Raw genomic sequence first — 19,701 nt, forward strand, 5'->3', positions numbered from 1 at the left:
TGACATCAAATTTATTTTTTTTAATAATTCCACAACAGCTTCAAATTTTTTAAGTGATTATTTTATTAACATTATCATCCTTATCTTTTATATTGTTTCCTTGATTTAATTTACTTTTTTTATTGGGGAAAACACTTGCTAAATAAGACTTTGTTCTATTCAACTATTGAGTTATTGTGGTTTAAAAAATTACTTGCTAATTTTCAGTATGTGATATTCAAAAAAATCTTCTGGAAGATTAATAAGGAAAATTATTTCACAAGTGAAAAAATAAAACAGCTTTTGGAGGAATGAAGAGAACTAAAATAAAAAATTTTATTAGCTATGGCTGTTATTAAAGTTTTTTATGCTTTTATATTTATTAGAACCCAATCAACCTGGAAATATTGATGACTCTTTGATTCCAGCAAAATGTGCATGAAAATAGCAAAAAAGTGGGAGCCAGAACAGGAAAATTTTTTATTATATATGCTTTATCACACATTTTGTATTTGTGAGCCGTGAATAATGAAAGTTTAAAAAGTTGAACAAAGAATGATAAAAATTCCCTTCAGCTATTATCAAATTCAGAGTGGCTGTTTCAAGGCTGCTTGCTCTCTGTAGAGAGTCATCATAGTTCCATAATCACATAGTCATCTATGATTTCTGGAAGTACATGCTTCCTTGGAAGCATAGTTATTTTCAAAGGTATGGATTGGGTATAAAACTATAGCTAAACTAAATTTATTCATTATGGGAAGCTGCAGAGAAGAGTGAGAAAAAAAATAGGATTTCCCTCAACTCTAAGAAAATGTATATAAATCCCTCTAGGATATATGGGGGAAATTAAGCCAAGCATTAATATAGTCTATATTTTTCCTAGCATGCTCTATACTGGGAAAACATTGTAGAGCATTTATCTGAGCTGATGGAAATGCTAGGTAGAAAACATATTATGGAAACAGAGCAATTTCATGATTCCCTTTTTATCTTAAGTGGTAGAACTATCATTTCTGAATTAGAAAATAGCCTAAATGCTAGAACAAATAAGCTATTATGATTTGATCTTTAAAAAAAAGCTCATGACTCAACTGGATAAATCTCTTGACTGAGAAAAATCACAGTCTTTCTAGAATTCCAACTAATCTATAGCATTTCTGCTATGACATAACAGAGTTCTTCAGAAAAGAATGCAATTAGCAAAGAATATAGCCCAAATGCTTATTCTGCTCTATTTCATATATAGATCTCATTATTATAGTTAGAATCATCAGTGATCCATAAATCTTTTATTATGTTTTCTACTATAGTTTCATTTGTCTGTGGATATCTGTTAGGATTCCATAAGGGCTGTTTAACCTGTCAAAAAAACTCTCCTATTCAATAATAACATAATATATATCAACCATACAGAAAGCAAGGGTCAATTATTTTTTCAGGCCAAATAAGCATAATGGTTGAATATAGTTTTATAATAATCTTACTAGAAAAGGCATTACATTGTTACTCTAAGCACAATATTTTTATCCCATTAGCTTGAGAATTTAATCTGTTCGGTCTTCTGAAAACCAGTTAGTCAGCTAACTTGAACAAATCTTCAGAACCAGGTTCTCTTAGACTTATTCAACTGATGTTAATTTCTTTACCTTAATTTTTGAAAGTTTTAAAAATATTTTTATTCATTACTGCTATAAATGTTTCCTAGCATAACAAAATTTCTGTGTTATAAAGGAGATCAGAAGCAAAGGATCCAAATAATACCTGAAAAAGAAATCCTTTTTACAACAGAATGCACATGTAAATCATTCCACCTTTAATTAAAGGATTCACGTGAGGGGGAACTCACTACCTTCCTGAGTCAGTCATCCAACTAACATTTATTAGATACTTATTATGTGCCAGGTACTATCCTAAATACAAGCAGATCATTCCAAATTTCAATAGCTCTAATTGTTAGAATACTCTTTCTAAATGTAACTTCTATCTCTAAAGCTATTGCTTTTAATTTAATCCTCTGAGACAAGGTAATGTGGTATAAGAGAAAGGACACTAAATCTGAAAACAGTATATGTGGCTTCAAATCCTAGTGTTGCCAGTTATAGTCTAGCTGATTTCAAACATATCACTATTTTCCTTCCCTGGAAGATAATGTGATTGCACTAAACAGTCTCCAAAGTCTGTTCCAACTCTAATCTATGATCTAGGTGAAGAACTGTAATATTTCTTCCACATCACATCTCTTTGATGAAGAACTCAGTCAAACATACAGATATGTTACCTGTTTGATCTTCATATGTATATAGAGGATCCCATTTTTTCTTATAACATTCACTTCTGCCATACAAGTAGGATATTGCATCAGGCTCTTATTTCAAAAGATCTGTTAATTTTCCTCCACATTTTCTCAAAACATAAAACATTTTCATTTTTTGTCAGAAATTTGATGCTTTTTGTTTTCACAATATTTATTTCTTTATATATCTTCCTGCTTTAAACTCTCCTTTCTAACATAAAAGAAATCAAGCAAGACACACCAGCATATAACTTCATCTGGCAGTTTATGCCAAATTCTACATTTATGGAATCCCATGTCTCCATTACACAGAGAGATGTATGATCTCTGAATTGAGATTAATCATTTTAATTATTCAAAATTTAAAGTCTTTTTAATTTTATTTTAAAATATTTATTGTATATATTCTCTTACTTGTACTCCTTATTTTTCCCTTTATCAGTCAAACAAATAGTTTCATGTTTCTCCACATTCTTATTATTTTTTTATCTATGATACTTTTCCATTATATTCAGGTATTCCCAGAACATATGCACTGATTTCTTTTTTAGATTTTTTCTGTCAAAAAATTAAAATGTTATTATCAATGTTACCTTTTCAAATAATTCTCTTCTTATTCTAGCTGTATTTTGTTAATGAAAAATTTTATATAATTTTATGTAATTGATTTTTATTCCTTAAGAAGCTTATTTTCTGTCAAAATGCATTTATATATGTATGTATAAATTTTATCTTACAATGAAGTTCTACTCCATTGTCTTATCATACCATGGAAATGGACTTGATTTGTGAAAAGCTATAGTATTGGAACAAAGCTCTAGCAAGACTGACAGATTTCATTTTTCCCCCCAAGATTCAGTCCAGATAGAAACTGACTCATCAACAGCAGTTAATTATATGGCTATCTCTACTCATGAAAGCATGAAAGAAACCTATGGTTGCTATTTAATAAATAGTTGTTGACTTGTTGACTTTAGTCAACAAAACACAGAGGGATCTAATTACAACTCAATTGTAAAATGTTTAATGAATGAAAATATGTATTGCCATAGGAGCCATTGATACCTCATTGAGTTCATTTTATAACCTGAGTCTACCTGATAACTTTGATATAGTTTTAATTTTCTGTGGAAACATACTAGCTGACTCCCTACCTCCCTAATTTTTTTGTTATTTCTGAATCATGTGTCCAGAAAAATATCAATATATCCTGGGTTTGTATTTTTTTTCTTGTTGTTGTGGTGGTGGTGTTTTTGTTGGCAAAAGGCCATCATTGTTGAGATGGCCAAGGTCAGAATGTTGTGTAAACTTTCACTTACTTTGCATCTGGAAACAGTCCCTGCCACCCAAAATGGCCAAGGTCAGAACACTAGTTGGGTCTTCATTTATCCTGCACCAGGATATAGGGCCTTCTGTATGATCATAAGATTTAGACTGAGAAGGGATCTTAGAGATCATTTACTTAAAATTTGTCATTTCATAAATAAGTATTAATATGCTAAATATAAATGTCTACTATACATAGAATATTATAAAATCTATATCACATTATAGATAATATATTATATGAATAATAATTATTAAGAAAATTAAGTAAATATTTTAAAAATATAAAATAATATTGATTAGAATAAAAAAGAAGTCATTTATTGTAGTTATCAAGATGTAAGTAATTCCATTTACTCATCCTCACCCTACCACAGGTGATTGATATGATGATACTTGATAGGTGAGAAAGGATGAATCTTAAAGCTATAATGACATATTTTTATATATGTCCTAATTTTTAAAATGTATATATTTTCCACAACATTTATGGAGATGCATTGAAACATACTCTTTTTTCTTATTATTGCATATGCTTGCAACCCTTTAAATGACTTATTAAAGGCCACCTTCTCCATGGAATCATTCCTGATCCTTTCAAGTATAAACAACCTTGCATGATTTTTATTTTGCTTGGCCTTTTGTTTGCATGCTTTTTTATGTACCTGCAATATAATTTATGCATATGTGTCATTACATCTTCCTTTATCATGACAGTAGCAGTAAATCTTATTTAATTTTTTGTCTTTTCAGTCCTTAGTACAATACTCTGATAGAATGAGAACTTTCAAAACATTCTTGGAATGAATGAACAAATCAATGGCATAATAAATGTATAGATGGAAGGATGGATGGATGGGGAGGGTACTAGATTTGAAGTCAAACAGACATCATCTCTATAAATATAGCTTTTATACATTGTATGATTTAACTTTTAAATTAAAATGATTCAACCTTTATGAAACTCAGTTTTCTCACCTGAAAAATAAAGAAGGTTGCTATAATGGCTTATATCCATGGCACATTCTTACTCTAAAATATTTGAGTGGAAAAAAAATTGGCAAAATGGAGTGTATGGTTAATTAGTCTTCTCACTTGTATTCTATAGATTAAAAAAACTCAACTTAAAATATATTCTCATATATTATGTCTACCTTTAAAGTCTAATTTTTAAAAAAAGATGATGAAAATTATGTAATGTCTAAGATATAGCTTAGAGGTAAATAGGTAAATGTCACATTTAATATATTTCATGGTTGTCACAATCTGTTCCTATTAATTCAACTCATATATCTAATGATTACATTTGAAAAGATATTCTTTCTCCATGTTAGTTATAAATGTTCATAATACATAACTATAACTTAAGATTAATGTAAATATATATATACACATATATTTATACATCTATAGATATTAAATCTAGGGTGTTTATCTGCTTATTTCTTTGAGTTTTTTTGCTCCTCTTTTGTCCTCAAATCATTTTATGCTATTTATAATATTCAATAAGTATATGGTCTCAGTTTTATTATAATTGCTTATCACTAGGAAATGAAATATTCTCCAGGACCATAAAAGTTTTTAGTGCTTTGTGAGATTGCAGATAACAAACTAAAGCTCATTAACTATAAATTTAATGAATTGTAGAGAGAAAAGTCAAAAAGTCCTTATATCCACTGGTTTTGTATTTGTCCATATTTCAATTATTTCAGTTGGAAATAGATGGAAACTCTTTGTGGTGGGTTATGGAAAGGTGAAAATGTTTCCAAAATCAACACTAGTGCTTGTGATAAAAGGGCAAGAAAGAACAACCAAATATAAAAGTAACATTAAAAAATCATTTAAAAATAGGGAATTGGCAATCCATTTTATAATTTTATTAACTGGAGCTACAAAAAGATGATTTAGCAAGAGAATATACAGTCATATAATACACTAATAGCTATAATGTGAACTAGTGAGTTGCATTCAATGATCTTTCAAAGTTTTATATCACAGATACCTTTGTGATATCAGAAAAATAGAGACAGGCCTCAAGGATGTTTGGTGGACCAACTGTGATGAACTTATGGCAGTATTTATGTTATTATCATAAAACATACAAGCATGAATGGATTGTAAATTTTATCACTTGGTAACTTGAAAACTGATTAGATAAAATATTGTTTGAATACTAGAATATGCCTTAGTTTCACTTCAAGGAAAAAATGATAGAAAAATATCCTTTTTAGAAAATCTATTACATATTAAACAAAATGTTCATGCCTTATGAAATAAGCTTTATTTACAGATGTCACCTTAGCAAATAATATATTAAGATATTGAAGAATTTACTATTCCAATAAGTTATTACTGCTATGTAGAACTATAAGAAAGATTGTCTTGACATAGATAGACTGCCACCACTCTTTAAAGGGATTAATATAATAAACAGTACTATGTCTTAAATATAGCAATCACCCAGTATTATTATCATTCCCAAACAAAATAAGTGGATTGAGATAAGACAATTTCAAAAGAAGATCACTAGATGTGATATGAATTTCAATGACACTAAATTCATTTCTCCCAAATTCTCCCATTCAACTTAACCCCTCTATCAAAGTGCTTTTAATGCCAAATATATGCCAGACTAAAGCTCATCAAAAGAAAAAGACACATATTTATGAAAACTTAAATCATTATAAAATATCTAATACTTTGAATAGTTACAATCCCCTGTATCCAATTACTCTAATGTATAAAAGTGAGAAATGAAAGTATATATGTCCCATCTATGCATTTATGTGTTACTACATCTTCCTCTATCATGATAGTAGCAATGTCTAATTTAATTTTTTTGCCTTTCCAATCCTTAGTACAATACTCTGAATAGAATAAGAACTTTTAAAACATTCTTGAAATGAACAAACAAATTAATGGTATAATAAATGCATAGATGGAAGGATGGATGGATGAAAATGGTATTAAACTGGAAGTAGACAGACAACTTATAGCTGATGATCTGATAAATACTATTAATTCACTTTTGTTTCTATATTTAATCATGCATGCTTAGGTTTTGTTTTTTGTTTTTTGTTTTTTTTTTAGCAATAGCAATTTCATGAAAAATCCTCACTCTGAATAGAAAAATTCTATACATAATCACTGATTAACTATTTTGGTTTCTTTATCCATTTACCTTAATAACAGATGTCTCAACTCTTGATGGTGGGCTCTGAACTTGTGCTGCTGCCGCCATATTAGCAATGGTGCTGAGGTGGTTCATCTGGCTCATTGCCATAGTGACAGATGCTGGAGGTAGGCTGACAGGAATTAGAGGATGGGGCATCATCATAAAAGGAAGTTCCAGTCCTACAAGAAAAAAATTGTATACTATATCATATATGCCTCTATGTTTTAAAGGAAAAAAAATCTTGTCATCAAACTTTTATTTAAATTGTTGGCACCACATATCATTGAAATATGAAGTCTTCAGAAATTCTGCTGTAATAAAAAGGATTCAGAAGGAAAAATTTCTCCTCTGTGTATGTAACTCCCACTGAAGACAATAGGAGATATGTACACCTGGAGGAAAAATAGACCACCAAGAATGATTAAACTATCATCTATTGTATCATGAAATGTTTTCTAAAATATCTAATCCCAAGTGTGATGGTATATTTATTATGCTTGTGACTGTTAAAATCTTATTTTAAATATCATTTTCTTATTCTTAATCCATATATGCATATGCCGTATTTCCACTGCTTCTCATTGTCTATGTTGACCACACAACAATGACATACAATTTTATTTTTTTGAAAACTATCAATGTTAGTGCTAAAAGATGCCATCGTACCATTTGGCAGAAGGTGGTTCTGCTGAAGAGGGTTGAGAGGATGACTAACTGGAAGGTTATGCTGTCCAGGCAAGCTGGGGTGGTTAACAGAGGCCTGAGATCCTTGGGTGGGGGGAGACTGAAGTTTTTCCTTATCCCAAGAACCATCACTGCTGCCTGTGGGGAATGAATATAAATTATTTGGATACAGGAAGATTCCAAATTTGCAATGACTAAATTTGCAAGTAAGGCCACAAATTGAACCCATTTGGAGAATGGAAAAGTACTTTATTTATTAGGGGTAAAGAACTAAAACAAGGGAGATACAAACTTCTTTTTTTCCCCAATTTCTCTGTTCAAAGAAACATTCCACTTTCTATATAGGCAATCACAATAATATAATTAGAAACAAGTTGAATGTTGATATTCTTCAGATCTGGGAATAATTCTTAAATGATGAAAAGTTCTGGTAAAAATGCCAATCTTATTTTATTTAATTATTCATTTTTAAACATCTTCATACTTGAAAAACACGGTTCATTCACCATTTATATTGGAACATCTTGATGTTTAAAATTTAAACCAAAAATAGATAAACAAGCATTCTCTGTATACCAATTTCACACATACTACATATTTGCTATTTTGCTACTCTAAACTTCTACAAAGTGAGTTAATTTAAAAAGCCAACATCTGAGAAACCGAATCACTAACTAGTCAAATGTTTTAATAGTAAATGAAATATATTATATAATAAATAAAATCCAATTAAACTACAGAATTAGATAATGCAGAAACTTTTGCTACTAAAGTGTTTTTTTTTTTAAATGCATGGTAAAGTGCCAACCTTTTAGAGTTAAAATGTTAACCTAATTTTAAGAATGAATTTTGAGATAGATTTGTTAAACTCCCCAAATATTAAGTATTATAGAAAAGATTGGGAAAAATGCATTATTTTGATAATATAATAATAAATGATCACAGTCATGAAATAATATTGATATCTTCAACTATAATTTGTCTTTGACATAAAAAATGTGAAAGTGAGATCATGAAATAATGAGGATTTTCAAAAGTGTATTTGAGGGATATATAAAGTACATATGATGATTTTGGGACCTTGGTTATATGTTTCTTTAAAGTATTATAATGCATACCATTCTATTGAAATATGCTTAAATGTCTTAATTTTTGCTGCTGACCCAATTAAATCTCTTTCAGTAGAGCTTCATTTCATAACTCAAGCTACTGAATACAAAAATTACTCCTCTAAACTATATAGAAAATTTTTTTCAACTAATATGTGTCCTAATTCCTTTTGAAACCATATTTTCTTATGAGACTCAGAACAGTAAAGTTGTTGAAATTCTAATTTCAATCCTTTAGCTCTATTAAAAACCTCCTTGTAAAATCTGTACAACATAGTTTTTAATGAAGGATGCTTAGTTATTGCCATGAATTTTTTTCCATCTACTTCATGAAGACAGTTAAAGCTTAATATAAATTCAAACTCATTAGCTCAATACTGTCTGAATCCTAGTGTAAATTGTTCAGAAGTAGGTAATGAAAACTCAATTCAAATTTCTCTGGCAATCAAACAAAGCAATTTTATTAAACAATGAAAAGAATCAATTAAAACATCTTTATTATTTTACAAGAATTCATGACAGCTTTTGTGAAAAGTTTATAGCTCAGTACGAAGATGATTCACTTGAAAGATATTTCCACAGCTTGATTCTGCTCTGTGATATGAAAGTATATTATCCTATGCTCACAAGTCCACACTACACTCCAGACTTAACATGATAAATTTTAAAGACTTACTTTATGTTTCTTATTTTAGGAATGGTTCTTGATTTTTTTTTTTTTTTTTAATGAACAAAGCCATTATGTGATGTTAGGGACATTTGGTCACAGTATTTTATCATTTGCAAATCATAAGAAGTAGTTTTAGAAGGGGGGTTATTGAATGGGATAAATTATCCCACATAAAAGAAACATGCACAAAGCTATTTTAATTGAGGGGTAAATGGATAGAAGCTTGAATCTTACTCTCATCAAAATATGTTCAAAGAGAAAATAACATACACACTCATTTGGATACAGAAATCTATCTTACCCTATAAATAAGTAAAAACAGAGATAAAAGAAAATAAAAAAGAGACAGGGATAATAAAAGGGGGTGAACTATAAAAGGGAGGGTATTTTGGGGAAGGCGGTGATCAGAAGTATAACATTTGTGAAGAGAAAAAGATTGTGTGTGTGTGTGGGGGGGGTAATTAAGAGAGAAAGGAGAATAAACAAAAGGAGAAAAATATAGTTAGATATAACTATAAATGTGAATGAGATGCTCTCACCCATAAAATGAAAGTGGAAAGCAGAATGCATTAAAAACCAGAATTCTATATTATGTTGTTTATAAGAAATATATTTGAAGAAGAATAAAAATACAGATACAGAGGGTAAAGGTAAGGGACTGGATCCAATTCCACTACGCTTCAGTTGAAGCAAAAAGAAAGAGGTAGTCATCATGATCTCAGAAAAAAACAAATACAAAAATAGATTTAATTAAAAAAGATAAAAAAGGAAACTACATCTTGCTGAAAGATACTATAGAAAATGAAGCCATATCAATTTTAAACATATATGCACCAAAGAGTATAGTATCTAAATTTTTAAAAGTGAGGAAATAGATAATAAAACTATAATCATGAGGGACTTCAACTTTCCCCTCATAGAACTAGATAAATGTAACCAATAAATAAACAAGAAAGAAGTTTATAAGACTGATAAAATTCTGGCTAAGTTAGATATTACAGATCTATGAAGAAAACTGAATGAGTATAGAAAGAAATATACCTTTTGCTCAACAGAAAACAGAACAACAATTGACCATGTAGAAGGACATGCAATCATCACTATCAAAAGTAGAAAAGCACAAATGCATGCTTTTCAGATCAAAATGAAATAAAAATAATATTCAATAATGGATAATGGAGAGATTAAAATTAATCTCATCCTTTTAAAAAAGTGGGTCAAAGAATAAATCATAGAAACAACCAACATTTTCATTACAGAAAATGACAACAATGAGACAACATGCCAAAATTTTGAGATACAGCCAAAGCAGTAGTTAGAGGAAAATGTATATCTTTCATTGCATCAATAAAATAGAGAAAAAAGCAGATCAATAAATTGGGCATAGAAATAAAAAATCAATAAAACCAGAAAACAAATAAATTAAAAATCTCCAATTAAACACCCAATGAAACATCCAATTAAATCCCAATGAAAGATTAATTAAAATGAAAATAAGAAAACTATTGAAACAATAAATAAAAATAGAAATTGATTTTATGAAGAAAAAACAATATAACAGATATTTAATTTTTTTAATTTAAATTAAATTAAATTAAGAAAATTTTTAAAGAAGAAAAAAGTTACTAATAAAAAACGAAAGAGGTGAACTCACCACCAATGAAGAGGAAATTTAAACAATCATTAGAAACTACTTTGCCCAATTACATACCAATAAATTTGACAATCTAATTAAAATGGATGAATATCTGCAAAAATATAAATTACCCACATTAAAAGAAGAAATGAAAATACTTAAATAATCATATCTTAGAAAAATGCATTGGACAAGATATCAATGAACTTCCTTAGAAAAAAAAAATATCCAGGACCATATGGATTTCCAAGCAAATTCTTTCAACCATTTAAAGATCAATTAAACTATCTGGAAATACAGGCAAAGATGGAGTCCTACCAAATTCCTTTTGCAACAACCATATGGTGCTGATATCCAAACCAGGAAGTGCCAAAACAGAGAAAGATACTTATAGACCAATTTCCCTAAAGAATACTGATGCAAGAATTTTTGATAAAATACTAGAAAAGATTAAAGCAATATATTATTAGAATCATACACTATGACCAAATGGGATTTATACCAGGAATGCAGAGATATCCTTTATTAGGAAAACTATTGGCATAATTTGCCATATCAGTAACAAAAACCAATAGAAGTCATATAATTACCTCAATAGATGCTGAAAAAGTCTTTGACAAAATATTGTACCCATTCCTATAAAGCACTAGAGAGCATGAAAATAAATGGAGCATAAAATGACAAGTGATATTCATCTGAAAGCACCAAGAAGCACTATCTGTAATAGAGATAAGTTAAAGTCTTTCCCAATACAATCAGGACTAAAGCAAGGATGCCCATTATCATTAAAATGGTATTAGAAATGTTAACTACAGCAATAAGAGAAGAAAAAAGAAATTGAAGAGATTAAAATAGGCACAAAGGAAACTTTTTTTTTTTTTTGGTAGATGAAATAGTGTTATACTTAAAAAGTCTTAGATAATCAACTAAAAAATTACTTGAAAATATTAACAAATTTAGCAAAGTTTCAGAATACAAAATAAACCCACATAAATCATCAGCATTTTTAAATACTCCCAACAAAGTTCAGTAACAAGAGATAGAAAGAAAGATCTCATTTAAGATAACTATAGACAAGACAAAATACTTGGAAATCTACCAGCTAAAAACAAAACCAAGAACTATATTAATACAACTATAATATGCTTTGCCCGACACAACATATTATCTAACCAATTGGACAAAATATGAAATACTCATGGGTAGTCTGAACCAATATAATAAAAACAGCATTGCTACCCAAATCATTCTATTTATTCAATGCCATAAGAAGTCATCAAAAGATTTTATAAAGTTAAAAAAAATAATAATAAGATTTATTTGGATACAAGGGAATAAATGAAAAAAAAAAAAAAAGTGAAAGAAACGCATCCCAGATCTCAAACTGTATTATAATTCAGTGATTATCAAAGCAATCTTGTACTGACTAAGAAAGAGGAGTGAATGATTAAAATAGATTATTTACAAATTACATTATACTAAATGACCACATTATCTGTTGTATGATTAAAAATTCATTGTTTGACAAAAACTAGTAGGAAAACTATAAGATAATAGGGAGAAACTGGATATATACACCAACATCTCACATCATATATCAAGATAATATCAAAATGGATACATGATTTGCACATAAAGGGTGATACCATATGCAATTTAAGAGAGCATAGAATAGTTTATCTATTAGATTTACAATTGAGGGAAGAATTTAGAATGAAAGAAAGTATAGTGTGAATTATAAAATAGACAATTTTGATTATATAAAATTAAAAAGTTTTTGCACAAATAAAAATAATGCAACCCAAATTGTAAGTAAAGCAGAAAAAAATGGCAAAATATTTTTGCAATAAGTGTTTCTATAAGCCCTCATTTCTCAAATATATATAGAATGAAGTCAAATTTATAAAAATACAAATCATTGCTCAATTGATAAATTTATAAAAATAGAAATTATTTCCCAAAGGCCTATAAAACTATGCATAGTCTTTGATCAAGCAATACTATTACTAGGTCTATATTCTAAAGATGTCCAAAAACAAAAAGAGAAAAGGTACTATATATATATATATATATAGTGACCAAGAATAAAAAAAATCAAAGGGAGTCCTTTAATCAGCAAATAACTAAACAAGCTGTGGTATATGATTGCAATTTTATATTATGTGCTGTAAGAAGTGACAAACAGTGATTTCAGAAATATTCTGGAAAGACTTACGTGAATTTATGAATAGTGAAGTGAACAGTATCAAGAGAATGTTGCACACAGTACCACCAATATTGTTCAATAAAGAACTGTGAATGATTCAGCTCTTCTCAGCAAAACAATGATACAAAACAACGCCAAAAAAAAAAAAAAAAAAATGAAGCATACTATCCTCTTCCAGAGAAAGAACTGATATTTATTGACTGTAGGCTGAAACATACTACTTTTCAATTCCTTTCATTTTTTTCCTTTTATTCAAGTATTCTTGTATAAAATAACTATTAGAGAAAAGTTTTCCATAATTGTAAATGTATAACCTGTTTCTAATTGCTTACCATCTTAGGTTTGGTCTAAATGGTAGTTTTCTGATACTTGAAAATAATTCTTTTTAGACATCTGCAAGTATTTTTCGTTTGACATAGGAGCACTGGATTTTTCTTACAACATTCCTGGGATCTTTCCTTTTAGGCTTCAAATAAACTTTAGGGAAAAAAATAATGTATCTTGATACAAAATATCAGACCCTCATAACCTGTTTTTTTTTTTCTTCAAAAAAAGTTATTAGGAGTTAATGGCCTACAGCAGGGAAGTACAATGAGTACTTTCATTAATTAGGATCCTGCTTACTCTTTACCAACTCTAATAATTAGTTGTTTGAATTAATTTCTTTTTAAATTACAATCATAAGTGCCTGTGAGAAAATCATAAAATATCTATTCCATGTATATTAAAATTTCATACTCTTCTATTTCGGTATTCAGTAGGTATTTTTTTTCCCCACAGAATCCATAAAGGTAGCATTAGAAGATAACTTAAAGGTAATGTAGTTCAAAATTCAAATTATACAAAAGATTAAGAAAAAAAAAAAAAACATTCAGAGAAGAAAAGTGACTAGCCCATAATCACATAGTAAGTCCTATAGCTAATATTTGAACTCAAATTCTGAGTATAATTTCAATGAAGGATAAAAATATTAATAACATATGAAAATAATATGGTTCTCTTTGAGAGCTTTATCAGATACAGAGATCTGTAGCACTTAATCTCCAAAGAAAGATGTTAAGTGATGGGCTATTTCTTAGGATCAAGTTATTTTTATTTCTCTTCATAGGTAAGTTCCAATTTAACCAAACCACTAAATGAATCTTGTAGGGGTAAGTTTTCTAGTATGCTCTAGGAGAAGTAATAGATTTTTAGGCCAAGCAGTTTCAATAAATTAATACTAACAGTGATCAATATTTGCGGACTGAACTTGGCAATTGGCTGTCATAGCTACATATTTTTCAAAATCAAAAATCTCTAGTATTTATCTAGTATCACCCACAAGAAAAAATATTGAACAGATTTACAGATTAGTCAAAATCCATGTGATTTAGTCTTTTGTATAGTTGCTTTTCAGTTAGAATTGAGCAAGAAGGTCATAGAATTTTCTCTCTCTCCTGAGCTTCACTCTTAGAATTAGCAAATGTATGTTAGTCATCGCAAACTGAATGCTCCTTGGATATTTCAATCTCAACATTTTCAAAACTACTCTTTTAAAAATAATTTTAAATCAATGAAAATCTATATCAAATTTCATGCTTAGTCCATCACTTCTCTGTCAGGAAACATAATAAATATATTTTATCATGAATCCTCTAGAATCATGACTGATAAGTGATCAAAACAACTCAAAATTCCTACCCTATTATTGTTAAGGAGTTCACCATCTTCCTACATCCTCAGATCATCAACATTACTATCATCTTTGACTCTTCTTTTGTTCAAATATTTGATAATATTCTGTTATCTAATGATTTCATTTTCTCTCTCTACATATTTTATACACATTCCTGTCTCTTCAGTCACGCAATCACCCCTCTAGTACAGGTCCTCATCTCCTCTGGCTTCACCATTGCCATATGATTTTTTTCTGATTCAAATCTCTCTCCACATCTTCAATGGAGCTCTAAGCATTATTTTCTGAAAGTTTAGTGTAACTATAACATCCCACTCCCTACTCAATAAATGCCAATGGACTCAATATTTTAAAATCTTCAAAACTTGGCTCGTTTCTACCTTTTGTCTTCTAATGTTCTGCTCTCCTCTATAAAATAGCTATTATTGACCAAATAATGTTCCTCAGATAATCTCTCTCCTATTTCTGTGCTTTCACACTCATTGTTTTGCATGCCTGAAAAGCTTTCCTTTCCAATGTCTGAATCTTAGAATCATTGGCTTCTTTTAAGACTCAATATAACAACAGAAGAAACTTTGATCTAGGAGACTTTTTCCAGTCAGTAATATTCCCTCTAAAATCACCTCTAATCAATTATGGATTTACTATATATATAATATATATATATGTGTGTGTGTGTGTGTGTGTGTATGTGTATGTGTGTATAATGCACTTATTGTATACACGTGTGTATATGAATGTACACATAGCATATGTGTATATGTATAACTATACATATATGTATGTGTATTCATATATATATGCCTGCGTATATATGTAATCCCTCCCTATTCTAATATGTAAGCTCTTTGAAGGCAGGGACAATTACCCCCTTTTATTCCACAATGCTTTGCATAGAGCCTAGCGTATAATGTGAAGTTAACAAATATTTATTGATTGAATGATTGATTTCCCCCTTTACTGAGAATATGAATTGCTATTAAGAAGTTAAGCGATACTATTTTAACATTTGTAATGATGTAATTCAAACAACAACTAATAAAATTTTATACAAATGGCCCCCATATATAATTAACACTTGACTTAGTAATATCTTCTAATTCATTATAAGTATAAAGTCATACATTAGAAGCAACAATAACGTTTTACTGATTATATGTTTATACAATGGATATTAGATAGTAAGAAGTCATTAGTAACACCAGAACTTTTAGGTTCAATTTTCATAATTCAAAGACATTTATGGATATAGAAACTGAGTAAAAATATCTAAGCTTCTATTTCATGTTATTAAAATTCTGCATAAATTCTAACTATTATTGCTATTTAGTCCAAAAACTAGACATGTCTACTGCCAGCTTATACAATAAAAGTACATGGAGATGTAACTATCCCCTATAACTAAGTACCATGTAACCATTTGCTCTGATTTTCCCCAAGGCTGACTCTAACAAAGGAGGTAAAGCCCAAAGGACTTATTTTGTCCCACTAGTACTTAAAGAGTGACACTGATAGAGTGAGACAGGGAATCTGACATCATCTGTCAAGGTTACTTGACACGAAAATGACTATGATGGCTGGTATTTACTCCATAAGACTGTAGGATACTTATAAAGCATGTCAACTTCTTCTCCCCCTCCCCCATCAAAATAAGGGAAATAATAAGGCTACTAAGAAAACACCACAAAGAGCCTTATTTTTATTGCTTAATTAGATTATATTTTTACAAACAAATCAGTGATAAATATTTCTTCTATATTAACAAGAATATAGAATTTTCCTTTTTTGATCTTAACCCTGAACTAATAAATTTAAAATGCAAGATAAACATGTTTGTATATGTGAATATGTATACACATGTTTTGTATAAACAAGAGAACCAAGTCTTCTACAAATATTCCCCATATTTTCTCCCTAGAAATGCTAACATCTTATTTTCAGTCAATGTTATCTTAGAGGACTAGATTTTTTACATTTCTGACAGTGGATGATATTCTTTAAAAATAAGACTAGAAAACAGATATCCTTGGTGCTTTGGTTCAACTTCATAAACTGCTTTCATTTAAATAGAAGGACAAACCAGGTTTTAGGGGTACAATTAAAACTGTTCCAGTTTAAGCACAACATTTCAAAATAGAAATCACCAGAGGTGCCTCACTACATTTTAAGGCATCTTCCTTTTTGATATAGCACAGAAATTAACACAAACAGATTCCTTTCCAGACCTTCAGATTTTAGAATTTTGTGTTTTTGCATCACTTGATCTGAAATGACTGAGAGAAAAGCAGTGATGTCTTTCCTTGTTAACCCCTATACTCTTCATGGCCTCCTTGCTTTAGTAAGTAGAGAAAGTAGTAAAGGGAGTATTGGGAAGAAATTAGATATTCTGTGATCTCCATTTGATTCTATTATTAAGGAGCTATGTGACCTAGGGGAAAGTTCACTTCAAATTCTTTGGGTATCAGTTATCTCATCTAATTGAGAATAGAGGCTTTTGTTTATTTTGTTTTTGGTAAGGATATATTTTAAGAGAATAGTGTGGAAGCAAAAATCAAAAGCAATTTTGTTTCTGTCTTCTCTATCAAAAAATGATTCTCAACCTAGTAAAAATAATGCATTTTTGAATGCATTGAATGGCATTGAAGTTCAAGATAAATCATTATAAAGTACCCAGACAGGTGACATAAAGATCTAGTCTTTATATCCTACAAAAATTAAATTGGAAGAACATGCAGGTGTTACTGTAGTACCTTCAGTGGCAATCTTGGAGAAGTCACAAAGAAGACTAGGTCAAGAACACTGTTGCTAAAAAAATATTATTTCATTTTTTCAGAGAGCAAAATCAAAGCATATACACAGAGTCCACAAACTATTGTGTGTGAAATTGTAAGGCAGATATTTAGATAGATGAACTTAGAAAAGAATGTCTGGATTCCTGCAACAGATCATTATTTCTAAGAACAATTAAATCAAGAGTGACTTCATTTCATTTTTATAGGGTTAAGTTCTCCATGAGAAAGCTCTTACAATGTTTTATCATTGTGTAGATGGCCTTGATTTCTCATTCTGATAGGTTCTATCAAGATGAAAACATTTTCAGTAATGTCCAATTATTAGATTATAAGTCTATCATCTAGCTTCAAATTCAAAGGAGTTCATCACCAGAAGTTGACCATGGGGTGATTATGTTGCTATTGTTTAAACTAATTAATGAAGAATAAATCATAGAGAAATGTTTTAATCTGAAGCTTTCTAAGAGGATTTATTAATGAAATTGCAAATCCTTGTATCTTGGAATTAAGGTTCACACTACTGAATAAGGTTTTTCAGCATGACATTCAGCAAAAATCCTTCATAACATCCTTGTGGACAATATGAAAAACAAGACCTGGATAATAATACAACCTTTGAAAGACATAGACTCCCACATCTGCTCCTATCCTTTTAGTATTTTTGTTCTGTTTTGTTTTTTAATCACTGGATTGGATATAAACATAGGGGGGAATGTGGAGGAGTAGTTGTCAAGGAAAAATAGAAGAATTAAAACTGCATATCATGTTAGTATGTCAGCATGATGGTCTTAAAGTAGCAGTATGATATCTAACATGAACAAAAACCAGTTATTTCTTTTAGATTCAAAAAGTCATTGAATATACACTGTGGAAGAGAATTGAATTGGGAAAAATACATATGAAAAAAGATATCAACAGTATGATACTACTCTAAAACTAATATAGTCTTAAACTTTATTAATAAAAAGGAGTGTCTATCAAGAAAAGTAAGGATCCTATTATATTTAACACATATATAGACTTAGATGTCAAACTTTATATTTTGACAACATTGGCAGAAGATATCTTATAGAGAAGATAGGATAGAAACTACAAATACAAGCTGATTGAAATAGTCTAGGTAAAAAAAAAAAAAGATACAAACTAGGAAGGCAGCAATGGAAATTAATGAGATATAGTATACATTAGAATTTACAATTTATATGAACTGACAATTAACTAGATGTGGAGAATAAGGAATAATACTAGAGTAAAAAATATTTTCAATGCTTAGAGCCTGAAATACTGGAGTCAATTATTATAACTTCACCATATACTTACTATTAAGCTAAATGAAATTTTAGTCCAATAAATTCAAGTGTAGTACGTAACAGGAAGCAGATAAACTTTTCTACTTGTGCTCTCATTCCCTTAGATAAATATTACACTAAAACATCTGCAATTTATCATTAGTCTCATTGTCCTAAATTTTTTTTTTCTTTAAAAGTTTATCTTTAGATGATTCAAACCAGTTCCACTTGTTCAGTGATGAAGAGAGCCATCTATAACCAGAGAGAGAATCGTGGAAACAGAGTGTGGAACATAACCTAGCTTCTCACTCTCTCTGTTGTTATTTGCTTGCATTTTGTTTTCTTTCTCAGTTTTTCTTTTCTACCTTCTTAATCTGATTTTTCTTGCGCAGCAAGAAAACTGTATAAATATGTATACCTATATTGGATTTAATATGTATTTTAATAAATTAACTGCCAGCTAGGGGAGGAGGCAAGGGGAAGGGAAGGAAAATTTGGAACAAAAGATTTTGCAAGGATCAATGTTGGAAAAATTACCCATGTATATGTTTTGTAAATAAAAACCATTAATTAAAAAAAAGAAAGAAAAGCATATCTTTATCAGAAACTAAAATATGGAAATTACCTTTTTTGCTTCTACATGATTCTAAAAATTGAATTCTCAAAAGGGATTAAAAATAGACAAAATAATACAAGTATAAAAATCAAACGTTAATGTTACATATTTATGTCTTTTTGCTTTAGATTGTATATTTCAGATTTCTTAGACTAAGAGAGAGAGCTGGATTTGGAGTAAAGGAGATGGCTCAATGTACTGGTTGCTGCAACCTAAAATTACTTAAATTCTCAAAAAACTTTTAAGACTAT

The 19,701-nt window shown here is 29.5% G+C and overlaps 1 protein-coding gene across 3 annotated transcripts in view; it reads right to left on the reverse strand.

Annotated features, from left to right (window-relative positions):
* The window catches only part of DACH1 (dachshund family transcription factor 1), a 481,861-nt gene that overhangs the window by 139,618 nt on the left and 322,542 nt on the right, over positions 1–19,701 (reverse strand). For 2 of the 3 annotated variants that reach the window (XM_051983908.1, XM_051983907.1), the window contains exons 4-5: positions 7,440–7,595; positions 6,780–6,952 (exon numbers count right to left, since the gene is read on the reverse strand). In XM_051983908.1, the coding sequence (XP_051839868.1) occupies positions 6,780–6,952; positions 7,440–7,595 (329 nt within the window). The remainder of the gene's footprint in view (positions 1–6,779; positions 6,953–7,439; positions 7,596–19,701) is intronic. The other variant, XM_051983909.1, reaches the window with a different exon arrangement.

The sequence above is a fragment of the Antechinus flavipes genome, chromosome 3 (assembly GCF_016432865.1).
Source record: "Antechinus flavipes isolate AdamAnt ecotype Samford, QLD, Australia chromosome 3, AdamAnt_v2, whole genome shotgun sequence".
Classification (NCBI taxonomy): domain Eukaryota; kingdom Metazoa; phylum Chordata; class Mammalia; order Dasyuromorphia; family Dasyuridae; genus Antechinus; species Antechinus flavipes.